Source organism: Dama dama, chromosome 15, assembly GCF_033118175.1.
Source record: "Dama dama isolate Ldn47 chromosome 15, ASM3311817v1, whole genome shotgun sequence".
Taxonomy (NCBI): Eukaryota; Metazoa; Chordata; class Mammalia; order Artiodactyla; family Cervidae; genus Dama; species Dama dama.
The window spans coordinates 92,262,794-92,279,277 of NC_083695.1; the positions used below are offsets into that span (position 1 = coordinate 92,262,794).

At 51.2% G+C, this 16,484-nt stretch overlaps 1 protein-coding gene across 1 annotated transcript in view; it reads left to right on the plus strand.

The window, feature by feature from the left end:
• Positions 1-16,484, plus strand: part of DOCK1 (dedicator of cytokinesis 1) — a 544,913-nt gene that overhangs the window by 512,604 nt on the left and 15,825 nt on the right. Inside the window, exons 45-48 of the mRNA XM_061162908.1 lie at positions 190-366; positions 1,301-1,384; positions 7,187-7,324; positions 14,650-14,795. Coding sequence (XP_061018891.1) covers positions 190-366; positions 1,301-1,384; positions 7,187-7,324; positions 14,650-14,795 — 545 coding nt within the window. The remainder of the gene's footprint in view (positions 1-189; positions 367-1,300; positions 1,385-7,186; positions 7,325-14,649; positions 14,796-16,484) is intronic.

Genomic DNA, 16,484 nt, shown 5'->3' on the forward strand with positions numbered 1-16,484 from the left:
AGACCTTGCCCTGAAGATCCACTGGAAGGAAACGTACACAGGAAGTAGGAAGCCCGGGCCACAGTCTGGATGCCCGACCTCTGGCCAGGAGCTGGGGGCATGGGCAAGGGCCCCGCGGGGCGGGGCGGGGCGGGGCGCGGCGCAGTGTGGCCGCAGGCCCGAGTCATCTCCGTCCTCCCCCTTCCTCAGGTGGAGATCAGCCCCCTGGAGAACGCCATCGAGACCATGCAGCTGACCAACGACAAGATCAACAGCATGGTGCAGCAGCACCTGGACGACCCCAGCCTCCCCATCAACCCGCTCTCCATGCTCCTGAACGGCATCGTGGACCCCGCCGTCATGGGAGGCTTTGCCAATTACGAGAAGGCACGTGACACGCCGGCTTCCTCGCTGCAGCCCCGCCCCCGGGACAGGCTAGCTCCAAGCCCCGCCTCCAAGCCCAGAGACCTCGCGGGGCTCGCGGAAGTGGGCCAAACCCCGCCCACTCCCCGGGGGCAGGCTGGCCTGGACATTGTCCCCGCTCCCCTACTGGGCTGTGCTGACCGAGAGTGACCCTCCTGACTGTCCAGAGACCTGGGGTTATCAAAGACCAAAATATACAGTTGTAGTGGAAGACAACGGCATTAGAATATTTAGAATAGCTGGGGGACTGGTGCGGTGGGGACAGCCAGCTGATCTCCTTGGAAAAATATCTCAGTAAGAGGAGCCGAAGTTGAAGGTCATGGGCTGGGTCTAGACACAGGGGTCCGCCTGATTTTGTATATGGAGTTTGCAGCCGTGATGTGGCCGTGGCCATCTGCTTCTAGGTGTCCAAAGCTGTCCGGATACAACAGCAGCAGAATTGAGGCTCTTCACAAAGAGAGTTTGCTAGCCCCTCTGGTCTAGATGAAGGGGAAACCGAGGCAGGAAGGGCGCTGCCCGAAGGTGGGCCGTGAGGGGACAGCGAGGTGATGCTGCATCCCAGCCATCCTCAGGTGCAGAGCAGGCCCGGGTGACAGTCATGGCCCGGGAGCAGCTGGGGATGCTGCCCATGAGCTGAGCTGGGGGGTCAGCAGCGGCCTTGCTGGGCTCTGTGGACGGGGTCTCCGCAGTGAGTGAACAGAGTCCTTTGGCTGTATTGACCTTCGCAAATGTTTTGGTAGAGAAGACCCCACCTGGGGGCCGTGAGCCTGGTTACAGCAGGGCTGAGGGTCTGCGTTCCACACGGCTCTCTCGCCGGGCCTGGGGAACTCCAGATGTGCCAAACTGCCTGCTGCCGGGGCATGTTGGTGGGCTCAGCCACTCTCTCTGTCCCCACCAGGCCTTCTTCACAGAGCGGTACCTGCAGGAGCACCCCGAGGCCCACGAAAAGATCGAGAAGCTTAAGGACCTGATTGCTTGGCAGGTAAACGTCTCGCGGCAGCTGCAGGGTCGGGGTGGGGAAAGCTGAGCCTGGCACCAGATCCCCGTGGGCTTCCTTAGCACCCCTGCCAGCCGCCACGGAGCGCACACCACCGTGTTTGTACCGGATAAACCCACCGGCCACCGCTGCGATTAACTGGACTCCTGGCCGTTGTCATGAATATGAACACCTAGAACGTTAGCTTTTGCAAATGAGCCGGGTCTGTTTCCTCCCCTCGGTCAGTGTATTGCCCACTGGAAAATCTTTGTTATCAACAGAACAGAATGTTGGGGGTGAGGTCGGTGGATGACTCCCAGAGGTCATGGCCCCAGCCTCTCAGGCGGGTGGTATGGCAGCTGGGTGTGGGGAACTGCTAAATGCCCACCCTCCTGTCCCCTCCGCCAGTGGTCAGGGTTGCGGGGAGTGTCCCAGATGTAATTCTGCATATTCTTGGGCTTTTCTCCTTGTGCTCCTGAGGGCTCTCGGTGCTTCCTTCAAGGGACGTGGTCTGGAAAGGCTGGGACTCTCTGGAGGGTGTCCTGGGCTCCATGGGACATTCCTGGCTCGTGAGTCTGAGCTTCTGGAGTCTTTGTGAGCCCAGTGTAGTGGGAATGTCCAGACCCGGCTCCTGTGGGAGCTCTGCCCACCTGCTCTGGACTTCAGGCGGCTGACTCCTTTCAGTTCAGTTCAGTTCAGTCACTCAGTCATGTCTGATTCTTTGCAACCCCATGGACTGCAGCATGCCAGGCCTCCCTGTCCATCACCAACTCCCGGAGCGTACTCAAACTCATGTCCATCGAGTCAGTGATGCCATCCAACCATCTCACCCTCTGTCATCCCCTTCTCCTCCCGCCTTTAATCTTGCCCAGCATCAGCTGGCTCTTTAGGCTTCCTTTTCTCCCATGGGAGGCAGGGAGGGCACTGCTGATCTGTGCCCCGTGTGCCAGGCTGAGGGCAGGGAGCTGAGGGAGGTGGAGACCAGGGTTACCCTGTGCCTGGTTTGCACCATCCCACCACAGCCCGGGCATCCCAGCTCTTCCTCCTGATGAGCACTCTGTGGGCACCAGCTCCTGGCCTCCCTGGAGCCGCATTGTCCTGGCTTGTCCACCATCAGCACGTGGGTTACGGGACCTGTTAGGGCAGAGCAGGCCTGGGTTTCAGTTTCAAGCCAAGTTACAAGTCCTTATTTTACATATATAGTATATGTATGTATATTGTGATAAAGTGTATGTAACATACAATTGGCCACCGTAGTCATTTCTAAGTGTACATTTCAGTGTCATCAAGTCCATTCACTTCCTTGTGCCAACCATTACCACCATCGTCTCCAGAACTTTCTCATCTTGCAGAACTACTCAGCACCCAATAAACAATAATTCCCCATGCTCCCCACCCCTGGAAACGACCACCCTGCTTTCTGTCTCTATGCATTTGATTATTCTGTGCACTCCTGCTAAGTCACTTCAGTTGTGTTCGACCCTTTGCAACCCCAGGGACTGTAGCCTGCCAGGCTCCTCTGTCCATGGGATTCTCCAGGCAGGAATACTGGAGTGGGTTGCCATTTCATCCTCCGGGGATCTTCCCAACCAGGGATCAAATCCTCAACTCTTATTTTGATTATTCTAGGGACTTCATGTAAGTAGAATCTTATATTGTTTGTCCTTTTGTGACTGGCTTATTCCACTTGGCATAGGTCTTCCAGGTTCACCCATATTGTAACATGTCAGAATCTCATTCCTTTTTAAGGCTGAATAATATTCCACTGTCTGTATAGACCATGTGTTACTTATCTGTTCATTCATTGATGGGTGCTTGGGTTGCTCCCATCTTTGCTGTTGTGAACAGTGTTTTTATGAGCACAGATTTACAAAAACCTACTCTGTTTCCAGCTTTCACTTCCTTAGGGTATGTACCCAGCAGTGGGATTGTTGGATCAGGTGATGAGTCTATTTTTAAATTTTTGAGGAAGCCCCATATTGTTTTCCACAGCAGCTGCACCGTTTTCCATTCGCACCGCCTGTCAGGCACCATGGTTCCAGTTTCCCCACATCCTCATCAACGTTTATATCCTGGTTTTCTTTTTGTTTGTTTTATAACAACCATCCTAATGGGTGTGACCTAGGCATTTGATATCAATTTGGCCTTGGAATTCTTCTCTGGTAAGACACCTTGAGAGCTGAATTTAAGGGAACTTTTAACACGATGGTTTCTTTGGACAGGATACAAGCTTCGTGTAGGCAGTCTCCATCTCTAACTAAGAAAAAGATGGAGAGGGTTTATGGGTCTGAATGATTCCATTTTAGATGTTGAGGGAACCAAAAGGTACAAAATTCAAAACTCTACTGAAGGCTGTAAAACCATTGCTACACAAAAACTAGTTTGGTCTACAAAAAGTTATATTGATTTTTTTTTTTTTCCTGTAAGCTTTTACAGCAAATTGGATTTTAAGAGTTTCAGGCCCTACAGAGGAAAGTAATTTGTTCCCCAGAGAGAACTTTATGTCAGCACTATGTCATCACCCCTAATAACTATATTAAAGGATGAATTTTAAAGCAGTTCACAGGAAAGTTGAAAAAAAAAATCTGTTTTCTGCCACTTCATTAAATCAAAGAGTGATGAAAAATACATATTCAAAACATTACCTGTGATCTTGCTTTCATTTGCTGATGTTTTGAAAATCCATATTTTAATATCAGTAATTGAGTCATATGGTCAGTAACAGAGAGAAGTTTGGGGTTACTGGGATGCTTTCTTCTGGTTTTGTTAATTTGTTTGATTTGTTTTTCTTCCCTGAAGCTCCATTAGGGCAAAGCGAGGTTTTCCTCCTGGGATTCCCAAGGATTCCTGGGCAGAGTTTCCATCCCTGACGTACACTCAGCTTATCTCAGTGCCTAAAATCATTTGCGAAGGCTGGTTATTAAGTTCCAGGCAGCTCCCGGCTCTGCTGTTGCCTCTGCTGGAGCAGAGGGTGCTGAGCCCCTTGCAGGCGGGAGTTGGGGTCCGTCAGGGGCCGGTTGCGTGCGTGAGGCTCTTCAGGTTTGCAGCTGACACCAGGTCGGCCGCGAGCGCCAGCCCCTTCCTCAAAGGCACAGTTCCATCTTTCTGCAGACACAGCTGTCTCACTGAGCCTCCCTGCTGTGGGTCTGACGATGAATCCATGTAGGCTCAGACGAGCCCGCTGAGGTGCCTGCATATGCCTCTTCTGAAATGCACAGACAGGAAAGCCTAGACCCTCTCACCATCCCCAGCTAGTGACAGGCCTTTCTGAGGTCACTGGGGGTGGGTGCTCCTGGAGCACTTCCCGCTGCTTCTAAATGCTCTGTGCCACCAGCAGGCCGTGAATCCGTGTAGGAGACACACAGGAGCAGATTTCACATATAGCTCCCTATTTTGAGAGCCGGCCGTGTGCTCACTTTCAACAACTCAACATGTAACTTTGCTGGGCTTTCCAGGTGGCTCAGTGGTAAAGAATCCACCTGCCAACACATAAGACACAGGTTCGATCCCTGGTTGGGGAAGATCCCCTGGAGAAGGGGAGCGCTACCCACTGCAGTAGTCTTGCCTGGGAAATGTGAGGAGCCTGGTGGGCTAGTCTGTGGAGTCACACAGATTCAGACACAACTGAGCATGCACCTGAGGACACGTGTGGCTTTGGGGACGTCCTCCTCCCACTCTGGGCTCTGGGAAATTCTTTAGATGCTCTGATTCCTGGGACCCACTCTAGACCAGATCAGGACTGTGGGTGCAGGAATCTGCCTGAGAGATGTTGATGCTTAGCATGCTGGAGTCCGAAGACCATTCCAGGCCTCAGTCCACGGCTGCCGTTTGTGTGCTAAGCACCACGTATGTTGGAGTGTTTGCACAGAGCATCTCTTTATTCATAGCCTCAGTCCAGCCCCAAGCGGACGTAGAACAAGGGCCCCATCCCACCCTGCTTGTAGAAAGGTGTAACTGACCAAGGTCGGGGACCAGTTGAAAGGGTCTGTTTCACCTGCCAAATCGCCCGTCATTCAGTCCCAAGCCCTGAAGCAAAAGGTCCTCACTTTAGTCCATCAAGTAGCTTGTTTGATGTCAAGCATCTGGCCGATTAAGAGTTTTGGCAAACCAACAAAAAAAATCACAGAAATGACTCGGCTTCATTTTGCACGTTTGAGAAAGGTCCATTCTGCAGCAGGACGCCTTCAGTGTCTGCAGTGGCTGGGCTGTCACCTTGAGACCGCACCCCATCCTTGCTGCACCCCTATCCATGTCCAAGGTAGACAGGACACGTTCCCCGTCCCACTGAAGGTTGTCCCCAGCCTGCCGTTGCTGACCCCCAGGAATCAAAAAGATTTCTGTGAGCGTCTTCTCCAGCTGAACCTGAACAAGCTACAGCTAGCCCCTGAAGGCTGCCATCTGCGAGAGTAACATGCATGGGAAAGTAAAAGGTCCCATCTCGTTTGAAATCTTAGCTGCACACTGCCCTCCTGGTGATAATGGCCGGAAGGGGATGCCTGGAGTTTACCTTGGGTGTAGACTCGGCTGTCAGCCGAACACGCTTTGTGCCAGTGCAGCCCGGGAGGAGGCTGAGGGGTTCACACCCAGGGGGAGGGCTCACTTACCCCGTCCTCTCCCCGAGCACCGCAAGAGGCTCCAGCTGCTTGCTATAAATGGCAGCCAAATACATTTTGTGCGTTGATTCATCCTGATAAGATGTCTTGAATTTGTTCACATGAAATTCAATTGTGGACTTATTATCCTTCTTACTAATAAATCTGCTCATCTACGTTCATGTTCTGTCATATTAAGAAAATCTGTTTTTAATCAGTATTTTGATTTAATTATAAATTATTAAGAGGCAGCCTCTTAGCTTGATTGCACTGGAGAGCATGTACCTCCCAGTCGGAGCCTTGGGGGACGCAGAAGCTGGGGGAAGAAAGGAGCCTTCCTGACACCCACCCCCAACGGCAGGGACTCTGGAGGGTCTCTGGGGCCGGGGAATAAAAATGTCTCTACGACACGTTTAAAGGTCAGCTACATCTCCATGATCCGATGTGAAGCGTTGGCGTGGATATTTGTGACAGCAATGTTGGCAGAGAGGTGATTATTTTTAGTTTTAAGGAGGGATAAATTTGGTTTTCCTTTCCAAATAAGAATACCCTTCAGGACTATAGATCACATATAATTCGGTTTTTACATTTTGGAATAGAGCTCTCAATTGCCTGTAGAGGCAATATTCTTAGCGAAAGAATCTTTGCACTGTGACATGGCCCTTTGCACATAGATCAAGTTATGGCTGTGCGTGCGTGCTAAGTCACCGCGGTCGTGTCCGTTTCTCTGTGACCCCGTGGACTGTAGCCCGCCAGGCTCCTCTGGCCACGGGGATTCTCCAGGCAAGAATACTGGAGTGGGTTATAGAGGCAATATTCTTAACAGAGGAATCTTGGCACTGTGACATGGCCCTTTGCGAGTACATCAAGTTACAGCCAAACAAATCCAAAATGCGGTTCTTCTCAAATTCAAGTGGAAAGCACAGGCCCGTCTTTTCTGGGGTTGATGGTCAAATGCAAGTCAGGCAAAGCAACGACACAGCCGTGCACTGCACACCGCACTAGACGTGTCCGATTTAAGACACAAATGCGTTTCATTTACACATTTTGGTTTGGGAGAGTAGCATGCCTGGCTGATGAATTTAATCAGCTGATTTGATTGGAAAACCAAAACAGACACATTTTGCACATGGCTTGCCACTTTCTGCTGGGTGTACATTGCTGCCTCGAGACCATCAAGCAGGAGATAAGGAATGTCAACCGGTATGTTTTTCAGATTCCGTTTTTGGCTGAAGGGATCAGGATTCATGGAGACAAAGTCACAGAAGCACTGAGGCCGTTTCACGAGAGAATGGAGGCCTGTTTCAGACAGCTAAAGGAGAAAGTGGAGAAGCAGTACGGCGTCCGCACCATGGTGAGTGGCCGGGGTCGGGGGCACGCCTCTTCATCAGGCCGTCTGACCGTGACAGCCCCCCAGGGCAGAGTACCCAAGTCCTGCCCGTGATGCCCGCTTAGGAAGTGGGCCAAGGCACCTCTGCCCCTTCCTCAGGTCCTCTGCCAGCGAATCTAGTCACCTCCTTTCAGTAACTGGAAATGTCTGGGTGAGCAAGCTTGAGTAAATGTGCTTGATCACCAAATACCCTGCCCACGGCTGTGAATGCAATCTCCCCTTAGAGTCATGGAGCCACAGAAAAATCTCATCAACCCGTGGGCCTCGGGCTGGTTCATGGAAACCCTACTTCCAATCCGACAGCACAGGCAGAGTGTTAAACCACACACAGGATAACAGCACTCGTGATGTCCCGTAGCTGAGATGGAGCCTGTGCCCACACCAAGGTCAGAGTCGTTGCGGGGAGGAGCAGTTCGCTGAGGCCTGAAACTGACCTCCTGGAGGAAGTGGCCATCGATCTAGGTCAAGGAGGAAGTGGCCATCGATTAGGTCAAGGAGGACGTGGCCATTGATCCTAGGTCAAGGAGGAAGTGGCCATTGATCTAGGTCAAGGATAAGCTGCAGGAGGTGGGCAAGATGCTGCCCAGAGAGAGGACTCACTCAGCAGAGGCTGGTGGCAGGAATCTGAATGGCAAGCCAGGGGCTGGTGCAGACACAGCCATGCCTTGGGCAGAAGACAATTCGTAGGGCAGACTCAGAAAGATACCCAGCCTCACAGAGCCTGGACTGCTGGGAGACTCTGTTCTGGGGTGAAGGGCAGACTGGGCTTTTACTAAGAGTTTGTGTAAGGTTTCTGAGCCAGGGCTAACATCAAGAGCATCATAAAAGAGTAGCTGGTAATTTTTTTTATATATTGTATGCGTCTTTTTTGGTTTTGGGTTTTTGTTGTGTTTTTTTTTTTTTCTTTTAATGTTGGAGAATGACTGATTATCAATGTTGTGATAGTTTCAAGTATCTGACTCTTTGCAACCCCATGGACTGTAGCCCTCCAGGCTCCTCTGTCCATGAAATTTTCCAGGCAAGAATACTAGAGCCGGTTGTCATTTCCTTCTCAAGGGAATCTTCCCCACCCAGGGATCGAACCCTCATCTCTTACGTCTCCTGCATTGGCAGGCAGGTTCTTTACCAGCTGAGTCACCAGGAAAGCCCAGTTTCAGATGCACAGCAGACATACACATACATGTGTCCATTCTGCCCCAAACTCCACTCCCATCCAGGCCGCCATGTAACATTGAGCAGAGTTTCCATCCTTACTGATGCAGAGTACCTGCTGGTTTAAGGCTTGTGGTGGGCTTGAGACAGTCTTCGTGATCTGGGTCTTAGCATCTCTGGGGGCAGGGCCAGGCACCACACCTCAGAGTGCTCCCTTGGTGTGCAGTTCAGAACATCACTTCCATCCTTACTCAGGGTCTCTGGGAATCTTGGTGCGTCCTAGCCTTGACTGTGGGCTTGGGAGGTGTCTGGCTGAGCAGATGGTCCCCTTTCTCCACTGTTCAGAGGTGAGCATCAGTGTGGCAAAAGGAGGGAGTGAGACCTCTTCTGGTCTCCTGGAATCCCATGCCCGCTGGCATGGATGGGGTGTCTGCGAGCAGGTCTAACAGGTTATTCTGCAAAGGGAAGGCAGGCTGAAGCGGTTACCCCACTGCTCAGGACCCAGGGCCCTCTACCCCCTAAAGAACCACGTGTCCAACCAGGCATGCCATTCTGGCTTCATGTTTAGCCCAGCTCCATCTGTCTGCCATTCTCAAAAGTTCTCTGCTGCTCTCTGTTGAACTGACTTTTTCTTTTTCCACACATCTGTCTCACATAGCAAACGCTAACTTACCATGCTTACCGTGAGCCTGGGACCTTTCTGAGTTTTTCGTTTTGCAAGTAGGAACTGCAGCCTGAAGAAGGAGGCGCTGTGGACATTTTGAGGTGGGGGAACCCACCTATTTTAGAGGCGAGGAACCTGAGAAGGTCCCCTAGCCTGAGGCCTCACGCTCGTCAGTGGCAAAGCTCTTCTCTTGCCCTTGTGGTTGGAGACAAGTCGGGAGCAGGACTCCTCCCGAGATGGGTTGCACTCCCCCAACACTGCACCAAGCCCTGCCGGCCATACCCAGGCCCAGTGCCTCCAAGGCCGGGACCTAGTGCCCATCAGATGAGGTGTCTGTGGCCTTGGCCAGAGCAGAGCATGAGCTGAGAGTCACTCAGCTGCCAGGCTGTGGTCCAAAGACACAGCAGGCTGGAATCCGAGATTGTCCGCCCCACAGGAGCGGCTCCAGATGAACAGGCTTAGGAATCAGGGTGCTCTCCTGCCCGGCCGCCGCAGAGGACCCTTCATGCAAGTCAGAGTCCTCTAGCTGCGCTTGATCACTTTGGAGCTTGCAACTCATTACAATCAGCATCGAGTGGCTGGAAGAGTCTCAGAGTGCATCACGGTGCACCTCTTTCAAAGTCTGACGCCACTTTTAATTCTTTCTAAGAAATAAACACTTTTGCAAGCTCCGTGTTCTCTTTCTAAGTGAAACGCTTCCTCTTTGATCAATCATTTCCTGTATATTTCAAAATGACAGAAAATCTGTCTGGCTCATCAGAACATCCTTCATATCCCTGTCTTCTGCTGTGATTCATTATTTCGGTGCAGTCTTGCTCTTGAGCACGGGGGCGGGGGGTGGGCAGGAAGGTGGGCTGTCATGTGGGCGACGGTCTGCCATCCTTAGCTGGCAATAAGCCATTTGCACCACACCCTGAGACGGCATCTTCTCCACCAAAGTCCTACTGCTTTGTAGGGCAGCCAGAGCATCTTGGGAATGCCATCAGGAACAGAATTAAGTAAGGGTGCATTTCCCACCCGTGGTGCCTTGTCCCCCGGAGCTGCCTTCCTGAGTCCCCCCTTCATCCTGGGACCCCCCAAAGGCAGGTTCTACAGCCAGCCTCCCTTGAGCAGACAAGAAGCCTGATACCCTGTCATTCTCTGAAAAATGTGGTGATAAAATGCAGTCTGGAATGAAGCTTTCCCTTCTTATCTACTTTGAGAACTTTCAAGCATCTCAGAATACTTTAAAAAGCAATATACTATCATCCAGTTTAAAAAAAAGATGGATTTAAAAATAAAAACCCCATAGAAAGGACATAAACCATTTTGTCAATTTTTCTGAGCCAGCCTAAGCCGTAGAAAGGGAAGACGTGGATGCCCTCTGACTCCTAATCCGTGAGCAGCTCCATCAGACCCCAGTCCAGCCCGCTCAGTTTTGGCTCCATCCTGCCAGCCCTGGGCTCTGAGGAGCCGCCGCTTCCCAAAGGAAAGCACGGGACCCCCAGCTCCTCCTGCTGCTTGAGGAGGCATGCAGAGCCCAGGGCCCCCAGAGTGGAGGCCACGAGCCTCAGTCACGTTCAGCATTGGCCCTGTGCCTGCACTGGCCCTTGGCCATACAAGAGGTATCTGCACAGGCTCCTGAAAGAGGGTTCTGAGTTTGTCCTCCAGTCCTTCCTTCTCTGGTTCGTTCAAGTCTGATGAGAACAGGGAGCCTCCGGTGGCCCTGCCCTTTCTCCACGGTCATCCTCTATCACTTTCTGCATCACCTGGTTGCAGCCCTGAGCTCAGACCCACCCATCCACCTGCCTCTGGGCCCCTCCACCCCTGTGCCCAGAGGAGCCCACGTAGTCCACCCGTCTGCTCCCCGAGCTGGTCCTGCTCCACCACCATCAGCAGACAAGACGCCAGGAGCCGCTGTTCATCCTTCTCGAGTCCTCACCATGGTGTCCACAGACGGGGCTGCGGCCCACCCATCACCCCTGCCTCCAGGACTTTCCCCCTCCAGCCCTCCCTCGGGGCTTCCCAGGAGGCTCGGCAGGAAAGAGTCTGCCAGTGCGGGAGATGGAGGAGACACGGGTTCGATCCCTGGGTTGGGAAGATCCCCTGGAGGAGCAAATGACAACCCCCTCCAATCATCTTGCCTGGAAAATTCCATGGACAGAGGAGCCTGGCAGGCTATAACAGTCCACGGGGCCAAAAAGAGCCAGACACATCTGAACGACTAAACACTACTAAACAACTAAAAGCCAAGAGGGCCCCCTCCACCTTTGCCAGGGAGACTTGTTCCAGGGGTTTTCTTGCTAGGATCCGTGGAACCCTGGGGTTCCTCAGAGGCCGCTAAGTGGGGTGTTCATTGGGAGGGTAAGCTGATAACCCCCACCTCCAGAAAGAAGTTCCCCTTGCCCTCTTCTATATTCTGGAGTTCAACAGAATATTCCAACCAAGAGAAGAGTGGCTGATAAGGCTTGGAGGGCAGTCAAGGTGCCAGGCTCTGGGCAGTGACCCTGAGGCTGCGGGTCCTAGGGTACCCCATCTCTCCCCCTCCCAGCTGGCCCCATGCCCTCCCTCCTAACCCACCCCAGACCTCCCCCCCCCCAGGGGCCAGCCTGTCATCCCAGTGAGTTTCCAGCCCACAGCTGCCCTTTGTGCCGCATTTGGAAAGGGACGTTTCTAGAAGATTGTGGAACGGGCATGTGTCTCACCATACCCCCATGAAGCCCCATCACCATGGTTAAACTCAGTGAAACCAGCCATCCCCAGGACGCCATGGGCAGTTCGCACCCGTGGTGGGCGTAGGTGGGGCCTTCCGGACCAGCCTGGAGATGAGGATGGTGACCGCATGCGTCCCGGGACAAGCGGGCGTGACCCCGTGAGGGGCTGGAGCGCGTCTGTGCTTCGTGTCTGTGATGCGAGAAGGACGCTGGAGGCTGCCATTCATGCAGCCGCCCTGCCTGTCACCTGCGTCTTTGCAGGGCATCCTCGCCAGCCTCTCAAGGTGGACTATCCCCTGTGTGCTCAGGAGGAAGCTAAGTGCCCGAGCGGTTCCTTGTTTTATGCGAGGTCACGCAGTCCGTGCCAGGACCAGCATTCCCACCTGGTGGTCTCCCTGCCCCCCAGCTCGTTGCCTGTCCTGCTGCAGGGACACAGATGTGCCCTCTCTCACAAAGTCCTAGCACTGGAGCTACGCGGTAAGGACTGGGAGGCCCGGATGGCTTCAGATGAAAAACCAGAAGTCCTGGCTGCTCGATTCCTAGAGGCTCTGCCGGTCAAGAAGGGCCTGCGAGGTGAATGGCCCAGGAGGAGGGCCCAGGGCCACTCGCAGTGGGTGCTCTGCTGACACAAGACCACCAGTGGCTTCTGGCCCTCCCCGGCCAGAGCCCCCTCCTGCCATCCCCTTTGCTTCATCCTTCCCAGTCCTCCCATCCATGTTCATGCATCCTGACCGAGATGCAAGGCTGCCTCTCATCGCCAGCCCTGTGTGGTTGGGGGCAGGACGTTCTCAGCTGCTTGGGCCTTCCCAGGAGCTGGACGAGGGCAGCCTGTGGCCATCTGCGCCTCCTGGCCCACGGCCGGCTCCTCTGGTGTGCCCACTCCCTTGACCCTGGCAGCTGTGAAGATCATTCCATCGGAGAAGTGGATACATTGTACAACTAAGCGACAAAGACACTTTGTACAACAGGAGGGCTACAGCCAGTGTTTTATAATCACCAGAAATGGAACATAACCTTAAAGGCTGAGAATAAGATACTGTAGACTTTGAGTCTCTAGAAACATTTTTACAATTTAGGCAAATCTGCAAGTCGCCATTTCCTTTTAAGTGGCCTTGTAAAAGCCTGTTCAGGGCAAAGGCTGTCTCCCTGGAGTTGGGCAATGGCATCGTCATCGGTGCTAAAGTTAAGGCTGACCAGACCCTCGGTGCTGGCAGATTGCAGCTGCATGTTCAGCCACTGTCAGCCTGACGTCTGTTTTGTAAATAAAGTTTTATTGGAACACAGCCGTACTTATTTATTTCTGTGTTGTGTATAGCTGTTTTCATGCTTGGGACAGAGACCTTACGGCCCGCAGTCTAAAGTATTTGTCATTTTCCTCTTTGCAGAAAACGTTTACCAGCTCCTGCTTTAAAGTGTTCTGTTGCGATTTTGAACCTGTTACTGTTTTTTACAAGCTTATTTCATTGAAGGATAGTTGATTTACTGTGTCGTGTTGAATGCCTCTGGACAGCACAGTGATTCAGTTACACATATATATATTTTCCATATTCTTTTCCATTAGGATTTATCACAGGGTGTTGAATACAGTTCCCTGTACTGTACAGTTTATCCATTTCATGTGTAATAGTCTGTATCTGCTAATCCCAGACTCCCAATCCCCTCCCCCCCGAACCCACGTCCCCCTTGGCAACCGCAAGTCTGCTGAGCCTTTTACTATTGGAGAGATAATGTATGGATTAAATAGTATTTCATGGGCAAAACATAGTTAAGAAACAGGCCCTCTTATCAGGGGTGGTATATAATCTGTAATCAACCCTGGTCCCAAGCAGTTCTTCTATTGGAGATGGGCTGAACGAACGCCAGCTTTGGTAGTGTGGGGTTGGGGTTGAGGGAGGTTGAGCCACACAGTGAGGGAATGCCCTACAGAAATTTGATTTCCACATCCTGAGGGCTGAAAAAAAAAGTTTCTGCACCAGCTGCCGTCCCAGCTGTGCCAACATCTGGCTTGAGGGGCAGGTACACAAGCATTTTGTAGCTAATTAGGTGTTAACATGTGCTGAATTTCAGTGACACTTATTTTGTTAATATACAGTCGTATGACAAACAGAGGGTGGAAAACTCTATCCAGAGACTGTTTTTCTCTAGAATGCATTACTGGTCCACTTCCTGGTGAGAAGGAGGAGCTTTAGCATCTCCAGCCATGGATCCAGCTGACCTACTGCACCAGTCACTGGTGGGGAAGGAAACACGCCTTTAATTAAGCAACAGGAGCGTCTCATTTTAGTCTAGAGAAGTTCAGTCCCTGTGTCTCCATGTATTTCGGTGATCTGCTTGGTTTGTTAGCATGCAGAGATATACACAGTTCATCTAAACATCTTGCAAAGTCCTTAAGTCACATTCTAGATGTTTTCTGTAAATTACAACTCCTGGTCAATCAGTGCATTGTACTGACTTTGGAGCAGGGTGAGGCATTGTGGTCTTGGTAAAGAAAACTGCATTTTAAATTAAAAAAAAAAAAAAAAGAAAACCAAAAAGAAAGTTCTTTCTGGTATTTTTCACAGTATCAAATCATATTTCAAAAAATCTCCAGATAACCATGGTTTTCACTTTCAGCTCTGGACAAGAACATGAACTGTTCATGAAAGTGTGGATAACTTTGGTATAGACTCCAGGCTGTTAAGACCACTCATTCTGAGGTGTCTGACCATGCCAGCCTGGACATCTTTTGGCATGGACATCAAGCAAGTCTCTCTCTTTGTCTCCCCTCCGCCCCAACCCAGCCCTCAAGTCTGGACGACAGAAGAGGCAGCCGCCCCCGGTCCATGGTCCGATCCTTCACCATGCCTTCCTCGTCCCGGCCTCTGTCTGTGGCTTCTGTCTCCTCCCTCTCGTCCGACAGCACCCCTTCCAGGCCTGGCTCGGATGGGTGAGTCTGGCTCAGCAGTGGGGAGGGGAGGGGAGGGCTGGGAGGGTGGCGAGGAGCTCTCCAGGGTTCCGGGTTTCTTTCATCACAGTTGAGAGGATTTCTGAAACTCAGAACTCCCTTTGAAACAGAGATCATCCAAGACTTTACAACCATGGTGCCACTAAGACTTGTAGGGTCTTAGGAACTTTCAAGAACAATCTCTCGCTTTGGGCTCCACCTCCATCAAACTATAAAACCTCAGTGGGCGTCCAGTCCTTGTCAACAAGTCCCAGAACGATAAACTGCCTTCCTTGCCGGCGAGGTGCTTATGCTTTCAGCCCTTGCTCACTTCCCAGGTGTCACACCAGGGCAGGCCTGTCAAACTTCCCTGAAAGCTGGCGGGGCCACTTTCCTCTTATCCCACATTACGGGGGCAGGATCTTTTTTGAGACCCAGTGTTGCTCTTGAGCACTGGATGGCACAAGCCCCTAAGAAGGGAACAAGAATGGAACAGACGAGTAAATGTTTTGTTGCACTCCCACTGCGTCTTCTGCAAAGACAGCCTCGATGTTGACGTTTTTGTGTATTGAGTGAGTAGCTTGTTCTGATTATACAGAAAGAAAAAAACGTCACGTGCAGTTTAAACATCCGAGAACTTCTAATTGGTTTACTGTCGAGTCTGCACAGCTGTGTGTTTGTCCAAGCCCATTTGATTTACAATCCATCATCTTATCAAACCCGCAGGCTCCTGGCCCCTGCGACCCGCAGACACAGACTCCCAGAGCACCCCAAGAGACAGCTCCAACCCCAGTGCCCTTTGCAGCCAACAGCTCGCATGCCCAATGGAGGAGAGAAAACTGTTCCCATGTTTTGTTTTGTTTTTTTTCTAACAGTAGTTTTTGTCAGTGTCTGCTACTTAAGGGCAAATCCATATGGAAATTCTCAATTTAGAGGTATTTAAATCAAGTGTGCTTGTCACTTAGAGCAAGATTGCTAAAGAAACTTAATTCAACTTCTCCCCAAGTAAATCCCCAGGCTAGTTATGAAAAGGGTTTTATATTTCCAGGAACGTAGGGGTGAGAGCAAAGAGTGAGCTAGAGGTTTTAGATGGAAGAGTTCCATCCTGCACGTGTGACTACATGAGGGGAAATCATTGTCTCCTCCCCTGGAGCCATATTTGTTTAACCTTAAACTAGAAGGCATCTTTATTAGAGCCCAGATTTTTGTTCATTCGCAGGGTTATCACCCTTAGCTACCTAACTAATGTGGAAGAAGTGAGACTTGGTCTCAGATGGCACTGGTGATGTGCAGAATAAAGTTCATCCTGTTGGCAGTTGCCTCTCATCATGTGAAGCATTTACAGCTCAGCCTCTTCTTTGGTTCTTTGTGTACTTGTCTGGATTTCATAGCACAGGTTTCACCCCGAGCTAAAAGATGTCCATTAATCCTTTATTTCCCTACATTAATTGTCTCAAGTTCTGTAAAACCTAGAATAAAATCATGAAGGTTATTTTTTTTATTGTTGTTTATAAGAGATGTAATATTTAACACCTAATGGATGTTGATTTATTGCTAATTGCATATCCAGATGTCCCGAAATGCCTTCATAATCAAAGTCAACTCTGGTGTATTTCATCAATCATCTTCAAGTTTTTATTATGAAAAAGTGTCACGGGGAACAAAATAGCATAATGAGGCCCTGTGCCCATC